The sequence below is a fragment of the Vulpes vulpes genome, chromosome 9 (genome assembly GCF_048418805.1).
Source record: "Vulpes vulpes isolate BD-2025 chromosome 9, VulVul3, whole genome shotgun sequence".
In the NCBI taxonomy this organism is placed as follows: Eukaryota; Metazoa; Chordata; class Mammalia; order Carnivora; family Canidae; genus Vulpes; species Vulpes vulpes.
Genome location: NC_132788.1, coordinates 28,175,454 through 28,195,199, shown reverse-complemented (window position 1 = coordinate 28,195,199; position 19,746 = coordinate 28,175,454). Strand labels below are relative to the sequence as shown.

The following is a 19,746-nucleotide window of genomic DNA, read 5'->3' as shown; positions in this document are numbered from 1 at the left end:
GTCAGTGCAATGCAATATTTGTGAACAAATTCTACTAGGATAAAAAAAATGCCAATGTGCTGTCTATGGAAATTAGATTTTACTGAACTAGTACATTGGTTCTACACTGTTATGAATCTGAATCTAGGTTTTGAAAAATGTGAGGTTTTTTTCCTTAGTTAACCTTTTATGATAAATAGAAATCATTAATTTAGAGACTTTGAGTGATTCTCAGATTTTTTAATGAATCTTACTAATAATTCCTCTTTTATATGAAGTGTGCTGTTCTCTTTCCTTATACTTTTAAATTTCCTTTCTCTAGGTTTGGATGTGTGGAGGAGAAATGTTTGATGTCCCGTGTTCCAGAGTTGGTCATATCTACAGGAAGTACGTCCCTTATAAAGTTCCATCTGGCACCAGCCTGGCAAGAGTGAGTAATGGGATCAGAATAAGTTGGGCTTGATATGGCTTCCTGTAGGCAAACTAAGCCACCTTATACATACATGGTATAATTTGTGCTGCAGGCTACAGGCACAGTCTGATAGAAACAACCAAAAGAAAAACTCCACCACTTGCCACGCCGTTTGACAGGCTTTAGTATATAAACAGTTTGTGTTCCTCAGAGTTTTATTTCCATTCCTTAAGGAAGTATTAACTACTAATGCTAATTCTTGTTTTTAATTATTTCAAAGCACTTTCACATACATTACATTTAATCTTTACCCATACCTTCTGAGATTGATATTCTTATCCTTATTTTGTAGATGAAAACTGGGGCTTGGCAAGGTGGGTTATTCATGCTCAAATGAATGGCAGAAGAGGCATTTAAGCCCAGATCTTCAGAATGAATGTCCAGTACTCCTGCCCCTCCCTTTGATAAAGTACAACATGATATTTAACAAGTCAAATGGAGAAAGGGGTAAATAATACAAGATGGGGAGAAGTGGTTGCCCAAACTCAGCCTTCTCATTTGCAGCTAGGGCCAGCTCTGCCTAAAATTTTACCCCATCCTCAAAATCCCAAATCTGACCAGTTGCAAGGTGGTTTTTTTTCAGATCCTGTTTCAAATAAAACCTATTTCACAGGCTAAATGAAAGATACCTTTTTCTTCTGCATTTTAGAATGTTTTCAAATATATTTAGGAGAAAGTCACAATGCCTTCTTGAAATAATCCTAACAATTTCTGCTTTCCCTGTGACTTTCTTTACAGCTGGGTTAGTTGTATTCACCACAGTATGTACCTACCACTACAGAGATGCAAAATCTAGATTAAAAAGGTTGTTTTGCCACATCCCTTCTCACAGTGTTCTCCTAGGAATCTAATCCTGAATTATTCATTTTTGCTCTTTTACTGGTAAGGCTGCAATATATAACTATTTGAGTCTTTTATATGAAGCTCAATAAGCTCACAAGCTCTTTTAAAATATGAACTAGTTCATCGGGTTTCATTAGAATATCAATCACACAAAGGCAGAGTGTTTTCTCTGTTTTATTGCTACTACACTCCCAACACCTAGAACAAGTCTTGGTAGGCACGCAACAAATACTTGCTAAAAGAATTAATTAATCAGGAAAAACTAAGACTAGAAAATGCTACAGGTTTGTCTAATAAAACTTAAACATTTCAGTAAAGTATAAAAAAATTTTCATTTCTAGTAAATCTTTTTGGAGAAAGAGGTCTCTTATTTTTCTTATTCCCTTTCTGAGAGTGTCAACACTGTCCATTTCCTCAAGCTATATCCATAATCTCTTTTATAACAGTTTGAGTTAATAGTCATGAAGTTACTTCACATACACCTTGAAGGGAAATAGTCATATTACCAACCCAAAGATTAATAGCATCCTCCATTGAGTAGCTGAGTAAAGTACTAATTGAGAGCATAGTAAAATTATGCCCTTTGAAAAAAAAAATCACAAAATCCAAAGCAATTAAAGAACTGACTCTTGGGTAAGGACATATGATTCAATTTTGTCATAAGACTTAACACCTATGAATCTCCAAGTTCATTCAGAAAAATGAGAATTCACTAAAGGGTACAATTTGAGCACATATCATAAATCAGCCATGTGGACATCATAAATCATAGCAGGTTAAACTACTCTAAAAATAATGTCACTTGTCCCTGTTACCCACTCAAATGTGCCTGGTTTGTGCCCCAACATGCATCATCCATTTGCCTGATGGATGGAATGTGTACTTGGTTTGTAGTCAAAATTAGAGTATACAACCTGGAGGGGAAAGTTATGCTGGTCCAGAGGGTATATTTTCAAAAAATAAAACTCTTTGTATATTTCCAAGAAAGAAATTAAGTACTTTTTCAAGGACTGTCAAATATAGGAAAACTAGGGCTGGCACATAAAATTCCCAGCAAAAAGTGAGTGCTCATTCATACGAGAAAAAGTCCATAATTCTGAATTTTAATCTTTTCCATTTAAATTTTACTTGAGGGCTCATTTTTAGTTTTTTTTTTTTCTAAACTGCTAGAGCAATCAGAAAGTCATAAATATTGAAACTCAACTGTCAGTCTAAGGAACGTTTTATGATATTTTAAATAAAAAATATATTAAAATGAAAAACAATTCTGATTTTTGTGGGAGACACTCAACTACCTGCTACCCTCTACTGGTTACTAAATCATCAAAAATGATGAGAGACTTTAAAGGTGCTTCAGATGCAGGGCCATGTTTGTTCAATAGGTAGTTTATCTCTACCTAACGTCATTAGGAAATGTAGAAGATGGAGATTTTACTCCAAAGGTTTGTTTTCTTATTTTACAAAGCTCATTTAATTTTTCAAAAATGTGCACCTTTTATTTAGGTACCTATGTAAACTGAGAATTCCAGTCGACTTCCAAACACACACATACAAACACACGTGTGTGAATAGGCTGCAGTCCTTTAAACAGCATACCAGTGTGCACTATAGAAATAAATTCAAAAAATTAGTACCTTCTGTTTACCTAGTATTACAGTCTGGTTGGAAGAGACAAGATAGCCATAGATGAAACCATCAGAGGATGATACAGGACAATAAGTAACTGTTCAAACATATTGTAAAGATATGTATAGATAGAAGGAGGGGGAGGGGGAAGGGTGCCACAGCTGTTGAACTGAAAGAGGACCTGCAAGGATAGCCAATAAAATGAACATATTTAACAGAATAGTGGTTCCCAAACTCAGGACCAGCGACCAGAGCCAATTCCCGGGCCAGTTTTCACCCAGCCTCAGTGAACTGAGAAAAATAAGAGTCACAAAGCTCCATATACTCAATTTAATAATATCTTTTTATGCAGCAATCCTAGACTTGTTTTCTTTTTTATGACAGAATACAAGATAGAATTTTATTAATGCCCTAATTTGGCAAAAATAAAAATTAGCATCCCTATGTCAGTTCCCATAAAATGCAAAAATCCAGAATATAGAGACTTAGAATCCACTTTCATCTGGGAATCTGAGTAGTCACTCATCATGAATAAAATTAGATATTTCACTGAATCAGCTCCTGGTCCAATGTTTGTACACTGGGCATTTTTGTGGTACCTTTTCACCAGGAACAAACTGCCAGTCCCTGAGGAAAGGTATGCTAATCCCTAGTATTGTAGGGAGACTAGAAATCCCCCAGGGCTGTAGTGACCGTTGTCCCTTGCTGGAGATGACACTGTCTTCACCACAGAAGAGTGAGCAGCTCCTCTACGAAAGGCTCACGGAGCCTCTACACAACCCCAGGTGGCAGATGGGTGGAAGACTCCAAGGAGACGCTTCATTCTGATGGGTTGTGAGCTAAACCACACACTCTGCTGAAAGAGCAGCAATACTGGCACTTCACAGACTTCTCTGTGAATGTTAGTGTATTTGAGGACAAGCAGAGCCTTTGGACTGAGATCAGTAGCTCTAGGAGCAGCGACATGATGGAGGTGCAGAGCCCTCACTCACGGATAAACACACTATCTGATTGCAGCACAAGAGTGCCCCCCAGGGAGGCAACTTTATCCGAAGGAGTTTCCCAGGAGGATCCCAAGCCAGTGGAGGGCAGCCCTGCACTGTGAGCAGGGCTGTCCTCCCTAGCTCCAAAGGAGCATGGGACACAAAATCGGAACCGACCCTCACTCTTAAGTTCGCAAGGGATGCGATAGAACACAAATCAGGGGACTTCTGTGGCTTGCCACTGACACAGTATTAATCACATTTTCTCTTCTAAAATCTCATCTTGCATTTTATGGCAACCATCATCAAAGTTTCAAGATAAAGCTATGAAAAGAAAGAAGTCAAACCCCCTAAAAATCTGAGTGCACAGGATGGTCTGTAGCACTTGAAAATGTAACTCACATTAGAAGGGAGAAGGGTAAATGTCAACTGAGAGAGCTGGGATGGTGGACTGAGATCTATCTGTCCAAGACTTAACCTTCCCATCATACTTTTCCTTATTGGGAGGCTTGGTGACTTCAAGCCAGGGACAACTGGAGCAGAAGGGCAGGGGCTCCAGCCTCTGCTCCCACCTATAGGAAAAAGCAGGCACAGACAGTAAGAAAGGATTGTGTTTGGAACCTAAGGAGCTAAAACAGGAAGGTCCACTGGAGACAGACTCTGAAGGACCCCATGTGAGACCAGGGTGTATTTTTTCTTATAGGCTGTGGGGAGATACTCATAGTTTTTGAGCAGGAAATGCCAGGATGAAACTAAAAGGGGTGAATCAAGTCAACCAACAAGTAAATAGTAAGTGGGAGAAAGACTAAGGAAAATAAGATTTTGAATGAAAGAAGTATTTGTAAAAGAAAATGTCCTAAAAGGTTTTTATTGATTTGCCAGAGTATATAGTGGGATAGAGGTCAAACATGACCATGAGGTTTTCATCATGGCTTCTAAGAAAAAATCAGTACAAAAATAGGGACGTGAGGAAAGGGAAAGGGCAAAATGCTCAGATTGGTTTTAAATAAGGAGGGTGAGAAGTGACTGCCTTACAGGAGTTTAGGGAAAGCCAGATATCTGGAGATTTGCAAAGACTTCCCATCTAGAATTCTGATAACCCACAAAAATTGGATTTTCTATCACAATAAATGTCCACTTCTGAGGGAAAAAAAAGTATTTATCATGCCAGGTACTGTGCTAGACCCTGGAAGCATGAATGATGAACAAGATAAACATAAACTTTAACTTCTTTTTTTTTTTTTAAGAGTTTATGTATTTGTTTGAGAGAGAGAGAGAGAGAGAGAGAGAGAGAAAGGAGAGAGAACACATACTCCATGAGCGAGGGGACCAGAAGGAGATGGAGAAGCAGACTCCTTTCTGATCAGGGAACCAGACACTGGAGGACTCCATCCCAAGACCCTGGGATCATGAGCTGAGCTGAAGGCAACCACTTAATCGACTGAGCCACTCAGGTGCCCCAAACTTTAACTTCTCATAACTAATGGCCCTGATTATGACAGCCAGGTAGCCTCCACACAGTCCAGCAATCTATATGTAATAATCTGAATATCATGAGGATGAGCACAGAGTTAAATAAACATAACTAAACTGGCTATGGAATGAGATCTGTGTCTTATATACTTATTTATAAACTATTTTGTGAATATCATAACGTTATCACTGTGATTATGGTTTTACAGAAGAGGAAGTATATCTCATGTATCGCATCTAGCATTATTTAATACATAGCAATATATGTTCTATATCAATAGATAATATGTAATGATCCTATAGGCCACATTGTGATCTACACCCAAGTTACAAATGTTTTTCACCTTATGCATTTAGTTAGGGTTTCTTGGCAGGATGCAATGAGTTTTGAAGATGTCCTATGGTCATTATACCTCATGGGTATCAAGGTTAAACCTGAGGTCTGAGGGAGACTGATGGTTTTTGCCTCTGGCGGCTTTGAAGTGACCTCTTAACCTATTTCCCAAGTTGTCATTCTTCCGATGTCACATCCCTAGTCACGTCCAGTTCTATTGACTCCATAAATCATCTCAGACTGTTGAAATTGGTCAGGGTGGAGGGAGCTATAGAGGAGGAAGAGTGGAGGAGTGTTTCAATGTCAAAGCCAGACCATCTCAAGTCGATTAGTGAGTGCCCCCTCATCATTCACCCTGGTGTCAGATATCCCTGTCTGAAGCAGCTGAAATGGAAGAACACAAGATCTGACTATGCAGCCCTCCCTTGTTTATGTCAGAAAAATATATCAGTTGAGGAAAAGCTTTAGCAAGAGTAAAATCACTACTTTGATATTGGAAAATAAAATCACCAAGCCTATAAAGTATGGTGATGAATGGGAAATCTGCTCCCACAAATTGACCTTTCTCCCTTGATGATTGTAAATCAGTTTACTCTCATAAAACTTCCCAGCAAATAAGAGCTGTAGTATGACAACCTTAGTCATCAACAGCAGCCAGCACTTCTTTCTGTTGCTCTTGAAACTATACAGTTCAGGTGCTTTTTTGAAACTATCATGGAGTTCAGGGGCACAGTGGCCTATCATGGGCTTTCTCCCAAAAAAGCAGGAAATGATGGATTCTTCCCAAAAGACTCAGCCTACATAAATGTCTAGGACTTCTGTGCAGAAGCAATTCCTCTGAAAACAATAACTATCTCTAATTCACCCCTACAATATAACAAAAAAAAGCAATAAGGCTGTCCAATACTTAGGGCTATAACTAAAGATGATTCACATATTGCAATCATGTGTTTGCTTCTCTCCCTTCTTGGCCACATTTTAGACTATAATATCTTCTCTTTACAGGGGGCTTTTGATCTAAGAAGTCCAAGCATCTTCCATAAAAAGTATTTCAGCATTCTTCATGAGAATCTCCTTAAAAAAACAACCATAAGCTTTATTATGTGACAATAAGATATGATGAGTCCATTGCATATTATGAGGATAAAGGTCATCTCTAGAGCCTCAACAAGGGCTCAGGCTGGAGAAATTTTTCAATAAATATTTATCGATCACCTACTATCGAGATGCATAGAACATGCTGCATGTCCTAAGCCAATAGCACTGGGACATCCCTTTGTAGTGGAATGTCACATCACCCAAGGACATTCCTCCACACTGGAGATAAGCTTCTGGTACACAATACTAGTAAAATACTCTTACTCACCCTTTAATGATGGCTCTTTTTTGAATACTGGACATTTTATGCTTGTTTTGCATAAGAGAACAAGGCAAAGTAAAACTACTCTGTCTGCCAAGGACCTAGAGAGAGGAGTTGGGAAAACATGAAACACCCCACTGCTTAATCCTCACTTGTTCCCTTACCTCCTAAACTACTGGTATCAGAATTTTTTGTTAAGTTTCCACATATTTTTTGTCTGTTTGTTTAACAAATAACAACAGAAACACATATTGTCCTTAAAATTTTTAAACAATACAGAAGTAAAACATGGAATTTGCATACCAAGCATAGAGACACTAAAAAGAAAGTGAAAAATCACGAAAACAACATGTAAGGTAAAATCAACCACATTATTTTAAAACCCAGCAATTTTCCACAAAGCTTCTCAAAATTAATTTCAGTTTGATCTTCTTTCTGTTTGCTCTACCTATTTCTCCCCAAACTCCTGTCAGATGCTATCCTCTTCCCAACGTTAAAGCATTCTGCTCAATTTGTTTCAAATATTCCTCAGTACTTTCCCAAGTGTAACCCAGCTATGACTTGTGAATCAAGTAGCTAATACTTTCTAATGTGCAAAACAGGGCTTGGCATTGAGACAAGCAATCTCTAAGCCATAAGGACAAAATTCAGCATTTCTTGAGCTATCTAGTGAGGACCAATATTTCACAAGTGTTTTTTGTTAAGCCTATTGGAAGAGTTTTTTAGGGTAGGGGGACACAAGTAGAGGGTGGGAGAGGGGAGGAAGGAGAGGGAGAAAAAGAATATCAAATAGACTCCACACTGAGCCCAGAATCCAACATGGGGCTGAATCTCAAGACCCCAATATCATGACCTGAACCAAAAGTAAGAGTTGAATGCTTAACCAACTGAGCTACTCAGGTGCCCCAAGCCTATGGAAAGATTTTAGAGAATAAATATAATATTTAAATGGGGATCCTAGGTATCTACATGACAATTAGCTGTCATGATTAGTCATACTCTTACTTTGTTTTTCTTAACAAAATTAAAATGAGAATTATTTTCTCTTTCCTATGGTACTTTTTCCAGTCTGCTTTTGGCTACTCCTCCCCCTACCTACAGCACCTTGGCACTTTATGTTTTTAGTTAACATTTATACAGCTTTCTTTTCTCAAAGCACTTGAGAAACAACATGGTGAGCCCATTTGTGGGCTAGGGGGAATTATAATTGCATTTTTGTCACTATCCCCATTAGAACTGAACATTTTCCTGCATTCACAACTCCACTGGAGCCTCAGAAAGAAGAAAGCTTGCTTAGATAAAATAGGTCCCTGCTGCTACAAAATTAAGCTACTGAAATTTAAGCAAATCTAAATATTTTAGCATGCCATAATCTCAATAACCAAAAATGTAACTCTTGCAAGAGACAACCTGGCTGGCTGCTTTATAACTCCACCTTTCAGGACCCCAATGGGATGATGAAGCCACAGGAGCACCTGAATGGGAGGCACTCACTATGTAGAATTAGCTCCTTACCATAAGAAATGTAAATGCACAGTGACATTGTGCTTAAGGTTTGTACTATTTCATTTCCGTTCTGATGACCTTTGTTTCTAATAGTTTATTTAGTTCATAGTGAGACTTCCATTTCCAGAGGTGTAATGTACAACATGGTGGCCATAGTCAGTATTATCATTATGCATACTTGAAAGTTGCCAACAGGGTAAATCTTAAAAGTTCTCATCACAAGAAAAAAGCTATAACTTTGTACAGTGAATGGTGATAACTAGACTTATTATGGTGATCCCTTTCCAGTGTATACAAATATCAAATCATTATGTTGTACACCTGAGACTAATATGTTATATGTCAATTTTACCTTAATACAAAAGAAAAAAAAAGAATTACATTCTCAACTTTAATTCCAGCCCAAATATATCTCCTTTGATGTTACATTTGAAGTGAAGAAAACAGTTGCATTTGATATTCTATAGACTAAGAAATGGACAAAACCAACTGGCAGCTCTGTGGTGCCTGGATGCTTTTAGTGTTCTATTCTGAAAGCAGCTTATAAAAATAAAATTTCACAGATTACCTAAATTTTGAACAGATCTTATTTCCAACCTAAGGACCCTACATGAGCTATTAAAAGCATATAGATTTTTTGGCCTATTTTAACAGAATGAAAAATAAAACAGAGTCTACTAATAACTAATGGAATAAATACTGTAACATCATTTAGTTTAACCACAGTTTGCTTGTGGTGGATGTTCACTATGACAGAACGAAGCACTTGATACTCTCTTTGGTCAATGATTAGAAGTGACCATGGTGACTTATTTTTTTTAAAAAACAGCAACTATGAGGCGCCTGGGTGGCTCAGTCAGTTGAGCATCAGGCTCTTGATTTCTGCTCGGTCATGATCTCAGGGTCCTTGGATCTAGCCTGGCATCACACTTGTGCTCAGTGTGGAGTCTGCTTGAGAGTCTCTCTCTCTATCTCTCTTTCTCTCTCTCTCTGCCCCTCTAGCTGCTCAGTCCCTCTCTCTCTCTTTCTCAAAAATAAATAAATGATAAAAGTAATGAAAATAATTAAAGTTTAAAATAGCAATTGTATTAATAGTTATCTACAAATAAGATCATACTGCCTTTTATACTCAAGTTGTAATAGCATGAGACATCATTGGCTCAACTGCCAGAAATGAATTCAGATTATCCCCCCTGATGTGTCTAGGCCTCCACAAAGGCTTCCTCCCACGTGCTTACATTTCCACTCTGCCTCATCCATGACTTGCTCTTCTTTGTGTTCCCACTTGCCTCTTTCTTGCCTGGGAAACCACTGGAGAAGCCACACCACCTCCACAATTCAGAAGAAGAACATGAACTCCTAGCTTATGGTGCTGTCTCTAGAGAAGCCAACACTTTTGGTTCTCACAGTGCCAGCTCTTTCTGTTGAGCAGTTCTGCAGCAGCAGCAATCACTCCAATGTTATCTTTAAGGGACAGGATTATCTCAGGTAGCCCATGCGAAGCTTAAACATTAGGCAAGGTCATGCCTCAAGGATACTATCAACAAATATCAACAGAGTGAAAAGGCAACTCACTGAATGGCAGAAAATATTTGCAAACCATATACATGATAAAGGGTTAATATCCAGAATATTTAAAGAACGTCTACAATCCAACAATAACAAACAAGGAAGCAATCTGATTTAAGAATAGGCAAAGAGCTTGAATAGACCTGTCTCCAAAGAAGATATACAAATGGCTAATAAACATATGAAAGATGTGCAACATCACTAATCATTAGGGAGAATACAAAACAAACCCATGATGAGGTACCATTTCACACCCATTAAGATGACTATTATTGGAAAAACAGAAAACAGTGAAGGTTGGAAAGGATATGTAGAAATTAAAATGCTTTTACATGGGAGAAATATTAAATGTTGCAGCGATAGTGGAAAACAGTAAGGAAGTTCCTCAAAAAATTAAAAACATAATTACCATATGATCCATTGATTCCACTTCTGTGTACATACACAAAAGAATTGAAAGCAAGGAATCAAATAGATATTTGTATACACAAGTTCATAGTAAAGACAAAACATAGAAGCAACCTAATATTTGCTTAACAGTAAATGGACCTGCAAAATGTGATATATATATACACATATATGTATATATATAGAGAGAATTATTATTCAGCCATAAAAAGGAAGAAAATACTGACATGTATTACAGAATGGATGAATCTTAAAGACATATGTTAAGTGAAATATGCCAGTCACAAAACAACAAATACTGCATGATTCCTTTTATATGAAAGATCTTACACAAATTCGTATGAAACAGAAAATGGAATGGTGGTTGCTAGAGATTGAGGAAAGAGGAAATGGGAAGTTATGTGTAATGGGTTTAGAGTTTCATTTTAGGAAGATGACAAAGTCATGGAAATGGATGGTGGTGATGGTTGCATATCCATGTAGATGTTTTTTGGCTTTGGAGGGGAAAATCAAGGCATTTCATTTGTTTGTAAAAATATTCATCAGAAGTAGCTAAAACATTCACTCAAACTATATTTCCCATAATTTATGCTACATACAAATAACTTATGTTATTTCCCATAACTTACTTATGCTAAAAATGCCACATGGCATTTTTTCCATGCCTTGGCAAATTATAATATTCCTTTTTTAAATTTGAGTCACCTTCCAATATCTTATCCTTTATGCTTTCAATGCTGTGAAATATCTACCATAGTTCCTGTGATGTGAAGATGGGATCACTTTCTCTGGGACTACTTTAGCCTTGTCATCACGAGTATTTTTCTCACTTATGACAATAAATACATTCTTGCTAAATTCCCTAGCTACATATCTAGAGTCTCTCAAATGGCAGCAATGTTAACACTTCCATGGCCAGTCATTTCTCCTAGAAATTCTATTTGAATTCTGTTTTCAGCATTACCGCTTTTTGCTTCTTTGCTGCTCTTTTATCTGTATTGGCCAAGTCTCTTGTTTTGATTATCCATTTTTTTTAAATTTTTTTTGATTATCCATTTTTATAAAATGTCATATTTATCTATAGGAAACAAGGATGAAGCACAACAATGTGCTTTATTAGCTGTGTGTGAACTGAATAGCAGATGTACAATGATCAATCACAACAGATTTTGAAAGAAGTGATGTAATTGGGTCATTGATCACAATATGCATTTATTACTTACATAGTGATTTGTGGTGTGAAGAGCTAACAGCAACATGTGTTCCTTATACAATTACTCACAGTTAACATACCATGGCAACTGAAATCTGAACTGTGGTGTTGGGAGCATGTGAGTGTTTTTAATGCCACCAAACTACACATTTAAAAGTGGTCAAAAGGCAAATTTTATGTTATGTATATTTTACCACAATAAAAAAAAGTAGACAAGTTGATTCTAAAATTTATCTAGAAATGCAAAGGACCTAAGATAGCCAAAACATCTTTGATAAAGAACAAAGTTGGAGGACTTACATTACCCAATTTCAAGACTTAAAAAGCTGCAGTAGTCATGACAATGGTATTGACAACAAAATGATTAATGAAAGAAAAAAGTAAAATTGAAATAGATCCTTGCATATAGTCAAACACTTCTAGAAAAAAAAAAAGAGGAAAAATTTTGAGATTGAGTAGATATGACACTATGGGCACTTATATCTAAAAGAAAAGTTTGATAAATCGGACTCCATTGAAATTAGGATCGCCTGCTCTTCAAAAGGTACTGTTAAAAGAATAAAATGACAAGATATAGACTGGGAGAAAATATTTACAAATCACATTTCCTTGTAATATAGTTTGAAATCAGGGAGCATACCTTCAAGATTACTTTTCTTTCTTAAGATTGCTTTGGCTATTCAAGGTGTTTTGTGATTCCATAAAACTTTAGAATTGTTTGTTCTATTTCTATGAAAAATGCTATGGGAATTTTTATAGGGATTGCATTGAATCTACGTATGGCTTTGGATAATACAGACATTTTAACAATATTAATTCTTCCAATCCATGAGTACTAGTATATTTTTCCATTTATTTGTCTTCTTCAATTTTTTTATTAATGTCTTGTGGTTGTCAACATACAGATTTTTCAACTCCTTAAATTTATTCCTAAGTATTTTATCCTGTCTGATTCAGTTGTAAATAGGACTGTTTTCTTAATTCTTCTTTCTGACAGATTGCTGTTATAGGAATGAAACAGATTTTTGTGTATTGATTTTGTAACCTGAAGCCTCACTGAATTCATTTATTGTTTATAATACTTTTTTGATGAAGTCTTTATAGTTGTCTATATATAATATCATGTCATCTGCAAATAGCAACAATTTTACTTCTTCCTTTCCAATTTGATTTATTTTTCTTGCCTAATTGTTCTGGCTAGTATTTCTGATACTGTGTCACCTAAAAGTGGTGAGAGTGGGCATCCTTGTCTTGTTTCTGATCTTAGAAGAAAAGCTTTCAGTTTTTTACCACTGACTATGATGTTAGCTATGGATTTGTTATATATGGCCTTTATTATGTTGAGGTACATTTCTTCTATACCTATTTTGTTGAGAGTTTTTATCATAAATGAATGTTGCATTTTTTCAAATGCCTTTTCTGCATCTATTGAGATGATCATATAATTCTTAGCTTTCATTTTGTTAATGTGGTATATCACCTTGACCAATTTGTGGCTGTTGAACCATCCTTGCATCCCTGGAATAAATTCCACTTAATCATGGCATATGATTGTTTGAATGTTTGCTGAATTTGGTTTGCTATATTTTGTTGAGGATTTTTCCATCTTTATTCAATAGAGATATTGGCATCCTTGTAGCATCCTTGTCTGGTTTTGACACCAGGCTTATACTGGCCTTGTAAAATGAGTTTGGAAGAGTTTCTTTCTCTTCTATTTTTTGGAAGTGTTTGAGGATTGGTATTAATTCTTCTTTGATTAGAATTTACCAATGAAGCTATCTGATCCTATACTTTTTTGGGAGATTTTTTTTAAAGATTTTATTTATTTATTCATGAAAGACACACAGAGAGAGAGGCAGAGACACAAGCAGTGGGAGAAGCAGGCTCCATGCAGGGAGATTTTCTATTTCATCATGATTCAATCTTGGTAGGTTGTATCTACCTATCCATTCCTTCTAGATTGTCCATTTGTTGGCATATAATTGCTCATAATAGTCTCTTACAATCATTTGTATTTATGTAGTATTAGTTGTAACTACTCTTTATTTCTGATTTTATTTATTTGAGTCCTCTTTTTTCTTTTGGTGTGTCTAGATAAAGGTTTGTCAATTTCATTTATCTTTTCAGAGAAACAGCTCTTAGTTTCATTGATCTTTCTGCTACCTTTTTAGGTTCTATTTCATTTATTTTGCTCAAGTTTTTACTATTTCCTTTCTTCTGCTAATTTTGGACTTTGTTCTTCTTTTTCTAGTTCCTTGGGGTGTAGAGTGAGGTTGTTTGTTTATTTGAGATTTTTCTTGTTTCTTGAGGAAGGCATTTATTGCTATTAACTTACCTTTAGAACTGATTTTGCTGCATTCCATAAATTTTGGTATGTTACATTTCTGACTTTGTCTCAAGATTTTTTTCATTTCTCTTTTGACTTCTTTGATCCACTTGTTGTTCAGTAACATGTTGTTTAATCTACAAATACTTGCAAATTTTCCAGTTGTCTTTATATAATTAATTTTTAGCTTTATAATACAACTGTGGTCAGAGAATGTGCTTGATATGATTTCAATCTTCTAAATTTATTAAGACTTGTTTTGTGGCTTAACCTATGATCTGAGAAGATGTTCCATGTACACTAGAAAATGTGTATTTTGCTACTTTTGTATGAAATATTCTGTAAATTTCTAGTAAGTCTACCTAAGATGTCATTTAAGGCTGATATTTCCTTCTTAATTTTCTATCTGAGTTATCCATCTGTTAATGTAAGTGGAGGATTAAAGTCACCTACTATTATTACATTGCTATCTATTTCTCCCTTTAGGTCTGTTAATATTTACTTTATATATTTTGATATATAAATATCTTGTATTGGATGCATAAATATTTATAAATGTTATGGTCTCTTATTGGACTGACCCCTTAATCATTATATAACCCCCTCTTTGTCTCTTATTACAGTTATTATAATAGGACAAAATATCTTTTGTCTGATGTAAGTATAGCTATTCCAGCTTCCTTTTGGTTTTCATTTCCATGGAATACCTTTTTACATCCCTTCACTTTCCGTCTGTATATGTCCTATGCCTAAAGTCAGTGTCTTGTAGGCAGCATATAGATGGGTCTAGTTTTTTTTCATCCATTCCTCCACTCTGTTTTTTGACTGAAGAATTTAGTCCATTTACATTTAAAGTAGTTATTGATAGATACATACTTACTACCATTTTGTTAATTGTTTTTTAGCTGTTTTTTATTTCCTCTCTGTTCCTTTCTTCTTTTCCTGATGTCTTCCTTTGTGGTTTTATTACTTTCTTTGGTAGTATGATTGTATTCCTTTCTTTTTACCTTTTGTATACTTACTATAGATTTTGTTTTGTGGTTACCATGAAGCTTACATTCAACAACTTATATTTATAACAGTCTATTTTAAGTTGATAACACTTAAGTTTGATCCCATTCTAAAGCTCACATTTTTATTCTCCCCCACCATACTTTATGTTTTTAGTGTCACATTTTACATCTTTTTTATCTTGTATATCCCTTAACTAATTATTATAATCATAGTTATCTTTACCACTTTTGTTTTTTAACCTTTATAGGTGAGTAATTCTCTAGCTTTATAAGTGAGTAAGCCGCTACCTTTACTATATAATTTACCTTACTAGTGACATTTATTCTTTCAAATGTGTTCTTGTCACTAAAGATTGCCCTTTCTTTTCAGCATAAAGAAGTCTCTTTAAGATTTCTTTAAGGCCATTTTAGTGGAGATAAACTTCTTTTGTTTTTACTTGTCTATAACTCCTTATCTCTCCTTCAATTCAGAATACTTTTGCTGAGTAAAGTATTCTTGGCTGGAAGTTTTTTTCTTTCAGCACTTTAAATATATCACACTGCCTTCTTCTGGTCTGCAAAGTTTCTGCGGAGAGAAGAAAATGAAAGTATTACATTAAAAAGATATATATAGCCTATTTTGATTTCAGCATTAGTTATAATAGCAAGATATGGAAGTAGTTTAAGTATCCATTGATGGACAAGTGGATAAAGAAATTGTGGTATAAACATACAATGGAATATCATTCAGCTGTAAAAAAAAGAATGAAGTCTTGTCATTTGCAACAGCATACATGGACCTCAAGGGCATTATGCTAAGTTAAATAAGTCAGATAAAGATGTATCCATATGATCTCTTTTATATGTGGAATTTAAAAAAAAAAAAAAGGCTCATAGATACAGAGAACAGATAGATGATTGCCAGAGGTAAGGGATGAGAGGTGAAAGGAATGGGTAATTTTTTTTTTAGCTTAAATAAATTTTTATCACATTTCTAACAAAAGACTGGTATCCAGAATATATAAAGAATTCTCAGAATTCAATAATAAGATAATTAACAACTCAATTTTTTAAATGGGCAAAAAAGATATACAGATGATAAATAAGTGCATGAAAAGATGCTTCACATTATTAGGCATTAAGGAAATGTAAATTAAGACCACATTTTTATAATGGCAAAAATAAAAAGACTGACCATATTGAGTGTTGAAGTTATAATTTAACTGGAATGCTCATACAATGCTAATGGGAATGTAAAACGGAATAACCACTTTGGAAAATAGTTTAACAGATTCATTAAAAGTAAGACTACTTAGCATATGACCTAGACATTCCTTCAAAATATTTACCCAGTAGAAATTAAAGCAAGGGATCCCTGGGTGGCGCAGCAGTTTGGCGCCTGCCTTTGGCCCAGGGCGCGATCCTGGAGACCCGGGATCGAATCCCACGTTGGGTTCCCGGTGCATGGAGCCTGCTTCTCCCTCTGCCTATGTCTCTGCCTCTCTCTCTCTCTCTCTCTCTCTCTTTCTGTGTGTGTGTGTGTGACTATCATAAATCAATAAAAATTTTTTAAAAAAGAAATTAAAGCAAATGTCCATACAAACACAATGCATAGCAGTTTTATTTGTAATAACCCAAAACTGGAAAAACCCAAATGCCCATCAGTAGGTAAATGGAAAAATGAATATCTTCATATTGCAATATAATTTTAAAAATCCATGCAACTACACGGATGAACTTAATAATATGCTTAGTTTAAAAAAGCCAGACAAAGGGCAGCCAGGGTGTCTCAGTGGTTTAGTGCCGCCTTCAGCCCAGGGCCTGATCCTGGAGACCTGGGATTGAGTCCCACCTCAGGCTCCCTACATGGAGCCTGCTTCTCCCTCTGCCTGTGTCTCTGCCTCTCTCTCTCTCTCTGTATGTCTCTCATTAATAAATAAATAAAATCTTTTAAAAATATAAATAAATAAATAAATAAATAAATAAATAAATAAATAAAATTAAAAGCCAGACAAGAAACACATACTTTATGATTCTATATATTTAAAACTCTAGAAAATACAAATAAATAAATATAAAATTCTAGAAAATACAAACTAAATTATGGTGACAAGAAGTAGATGAGTGTACAACACCAAGAGTGAGCCCTACTATAGACTATGTACTTTGGGTAATGGCATGTCAGTGTAGGTTCATCAATTGTAACAAATGAACTATCTGGGTGGGAGATGCTAGATAATGGGAGAGAAGCTATGCATTTGTAGGAGCAGGGAGGAAATGGGAAATCTCCGTGCCTACCCCTTAATTATGCTGTGACCCTAGAACTACTCTAAAAAAGATTAGGTCTTAATAAATTTTTGAAAGAAAATCAGTAGTTGCTTGAGAATGATAAATAGAGGTGCCTCAGAAAGGAAATGGAGAGAGGGATTTGATTTCAAAGAGGCATATGGAAACACTTTGGAGGTGACGGATATGTGCATTATCTTGATTATGATGGTGGTTTTACCAAAGTATACATATATCAAAATGTGCCAAATTGAACACTTTAACCATCAGCAGTTTATTGTATATCAACTCTTCCTCAATAAAGCTGTTTTTAAAATGAGGCTTATATGCATTTTTTTAGTAATATATGTAGGTAAATAATTTTGGGAGTTGTTCTTTGTCCTATATCTAAAGGCCACATTAAATGTTATCAGGAACACTACCATGAATATCTAAAATATCCTGCCAAAAAAGAGAATAGAGATATAGTTAAATTATACCAAAAAGCTAAGAGCAGGTAACTGCTTACAAACAGCTCACACAGCCTTCGGGAAGAAGAGAGAGGAAACTGCCTGTCAGAGAAGCCTCTCTTTTTAGTACCGGATTAGCCATCCTCTCCTTATGCTGAAGGATTCCCACTGACTTCAAAGAAGTCTTTAGATCAGAGAAAAAGCAGTGCTAGGCTGAATAATTGTAGTGAGGTTGAGGCTCACTTTTGAGCTGTATCCATGATGACATTATCACTTTATCAATGATAAGAGGGCTTTGGGGTGGGACTCTGGAGTTACTAAAGTACTCTTAAGCATCAAAGAGGAGAAAAGAAATGCATTTAAATCACCGGCAGAATTTTTAAAGTCACAGGATAGTGATGCAATGCTTGCTGGAGGAGTGACTGGGACAAATAAGAAGCTGTTACTGTGTTAGATTGGCTTTACAAGCTACCAGCAGTTTCTGGGGAGGAAAGCACCAAAAAAAAGAAAGAGAGAGCTGAAGAAATAGAAATCTATTATAAAACCATCATAATACAATAGCTTAATATGGACATGAGCACAGCGTGTGGATTGGGGTCACCCAGTGCACATGTAAGGACTGCACCCTGCACAACGAATTGGAAGCATACTACGGAGATGAGGTGGCCCTGACAGTACGCATATATGGGACCGCCACGTGGCCAGATGATCAACTGTCAAATAGTATGCTGAGAAACTGAATAGGGATTGTATTTTTAGGATAATTAAATAGGGTGGTCTAAAATGTCGCTGGCAAAAAGAAATAATTAGTGGAGAGATTTCTGTGGTGTCATGAATCAGCAGGTACAATGGAGCTATCTCTTTTCTTCATGTTGCACAATAAAGATGATCAGTCAGAGCTGGAAATCTGTTCTTATAAACTAAGCTAGAATGTGATTTAATGGCCCTGGTAAAATATCAATTCAAACACCTGATGAGTGTTAGAATTAAGGAAAGATTTAGCGTCAGATGGTGCAAAGAAAACAAGACTTGAATTCTAAAGACCTCTAATATAAGGCTGAATGTGTTAAGTATGTTCAGAAATATTTGGGCAACACAGAGAAAAGAGAGATTAATAGGAGTTTGGGTCGAACAAAGGAGAGTGTGGTAACACACAAGAAACCACTGAGGTTGACATAAAAAGAGATGATGCTGTCAATGTCTTGTACATAGAAGGTGCTCAGAATGACAGTTTTTATTTCATTTACCACTCAAGAATTAGGAAGATCTGCAGCTTTTATAAAATAGAGAACTAGAGAAATCTTCATTTGCTTTCTACACCAAAAAATGAATGTATTCTTCAGCTCCAGTAGCTATTCTTATCAAACCGCTACACAACTTCCACACTGGATGAAAAACCAACAGGTGAAAACCTCCTAGATTCACTTTGGGTGCGCTTGGGGCCTCTCCCCTAGTCTCCCTGTCCAGGCTCAGAGCCTGGCTGGAACCCATCCCATATGTGCAGAGACAGAAGGCCTTCAGCTACTTATTTTCAGATTAAGGTTAACAGTAAACACTAAATTGTCCACTCCAGCCATGCTGAGCCCTCACCTCTAGCTTCCAATTAGCACTGCTGTTATCTTAAATGATGTGGCTGCTTCCCTGCTTGCTTCACAGATAGAGGGCCAGCAGGATCCCACCTGTTAGAAACAGAAACACAGTGGGATTGGGAAGCATATTTAGATCAACTGTGTGTTATAGCAGGCTTCTCTGCAGAGAGCCTGAAACTTCTCTGGAATAATTTCCACAGAAGCAAAACATTCACTATGTGTTGGCAATAGCATCAAGACATGCCAGATTCTGAATATACAGTAACTTAATGAATTGAAAAAAAAATTCATGGAACACATATTACATGCATATATGTGTATATATATACATATGCGTG

At 36.0% G+C, this 19,746-nt stretch overlaps 1 protein-coding gene across 1 annotated transcript in view; it reads left to right on the top strand.

The window, feature by feature from the left end:
• GALNTL6 (polypeptide N-acetylgalactosaminyltransferase like 6) overlaps positions 1-19,746 on the top strand; it is a 1,143,667-nt gene that overhangs the window by 1,052,835 nt on the left and 71,086 nt on the right. Inside the window, exon 9 of the mRNA XM_026017526.2 lies at positions 302-409. Within this exon, the coding sequence (XP_025873311.1) occupies positions 302-409 (108 nt within the window). The remainder of the gene's footprint in view (positions 1-301; positions 410-19,746) is intronic.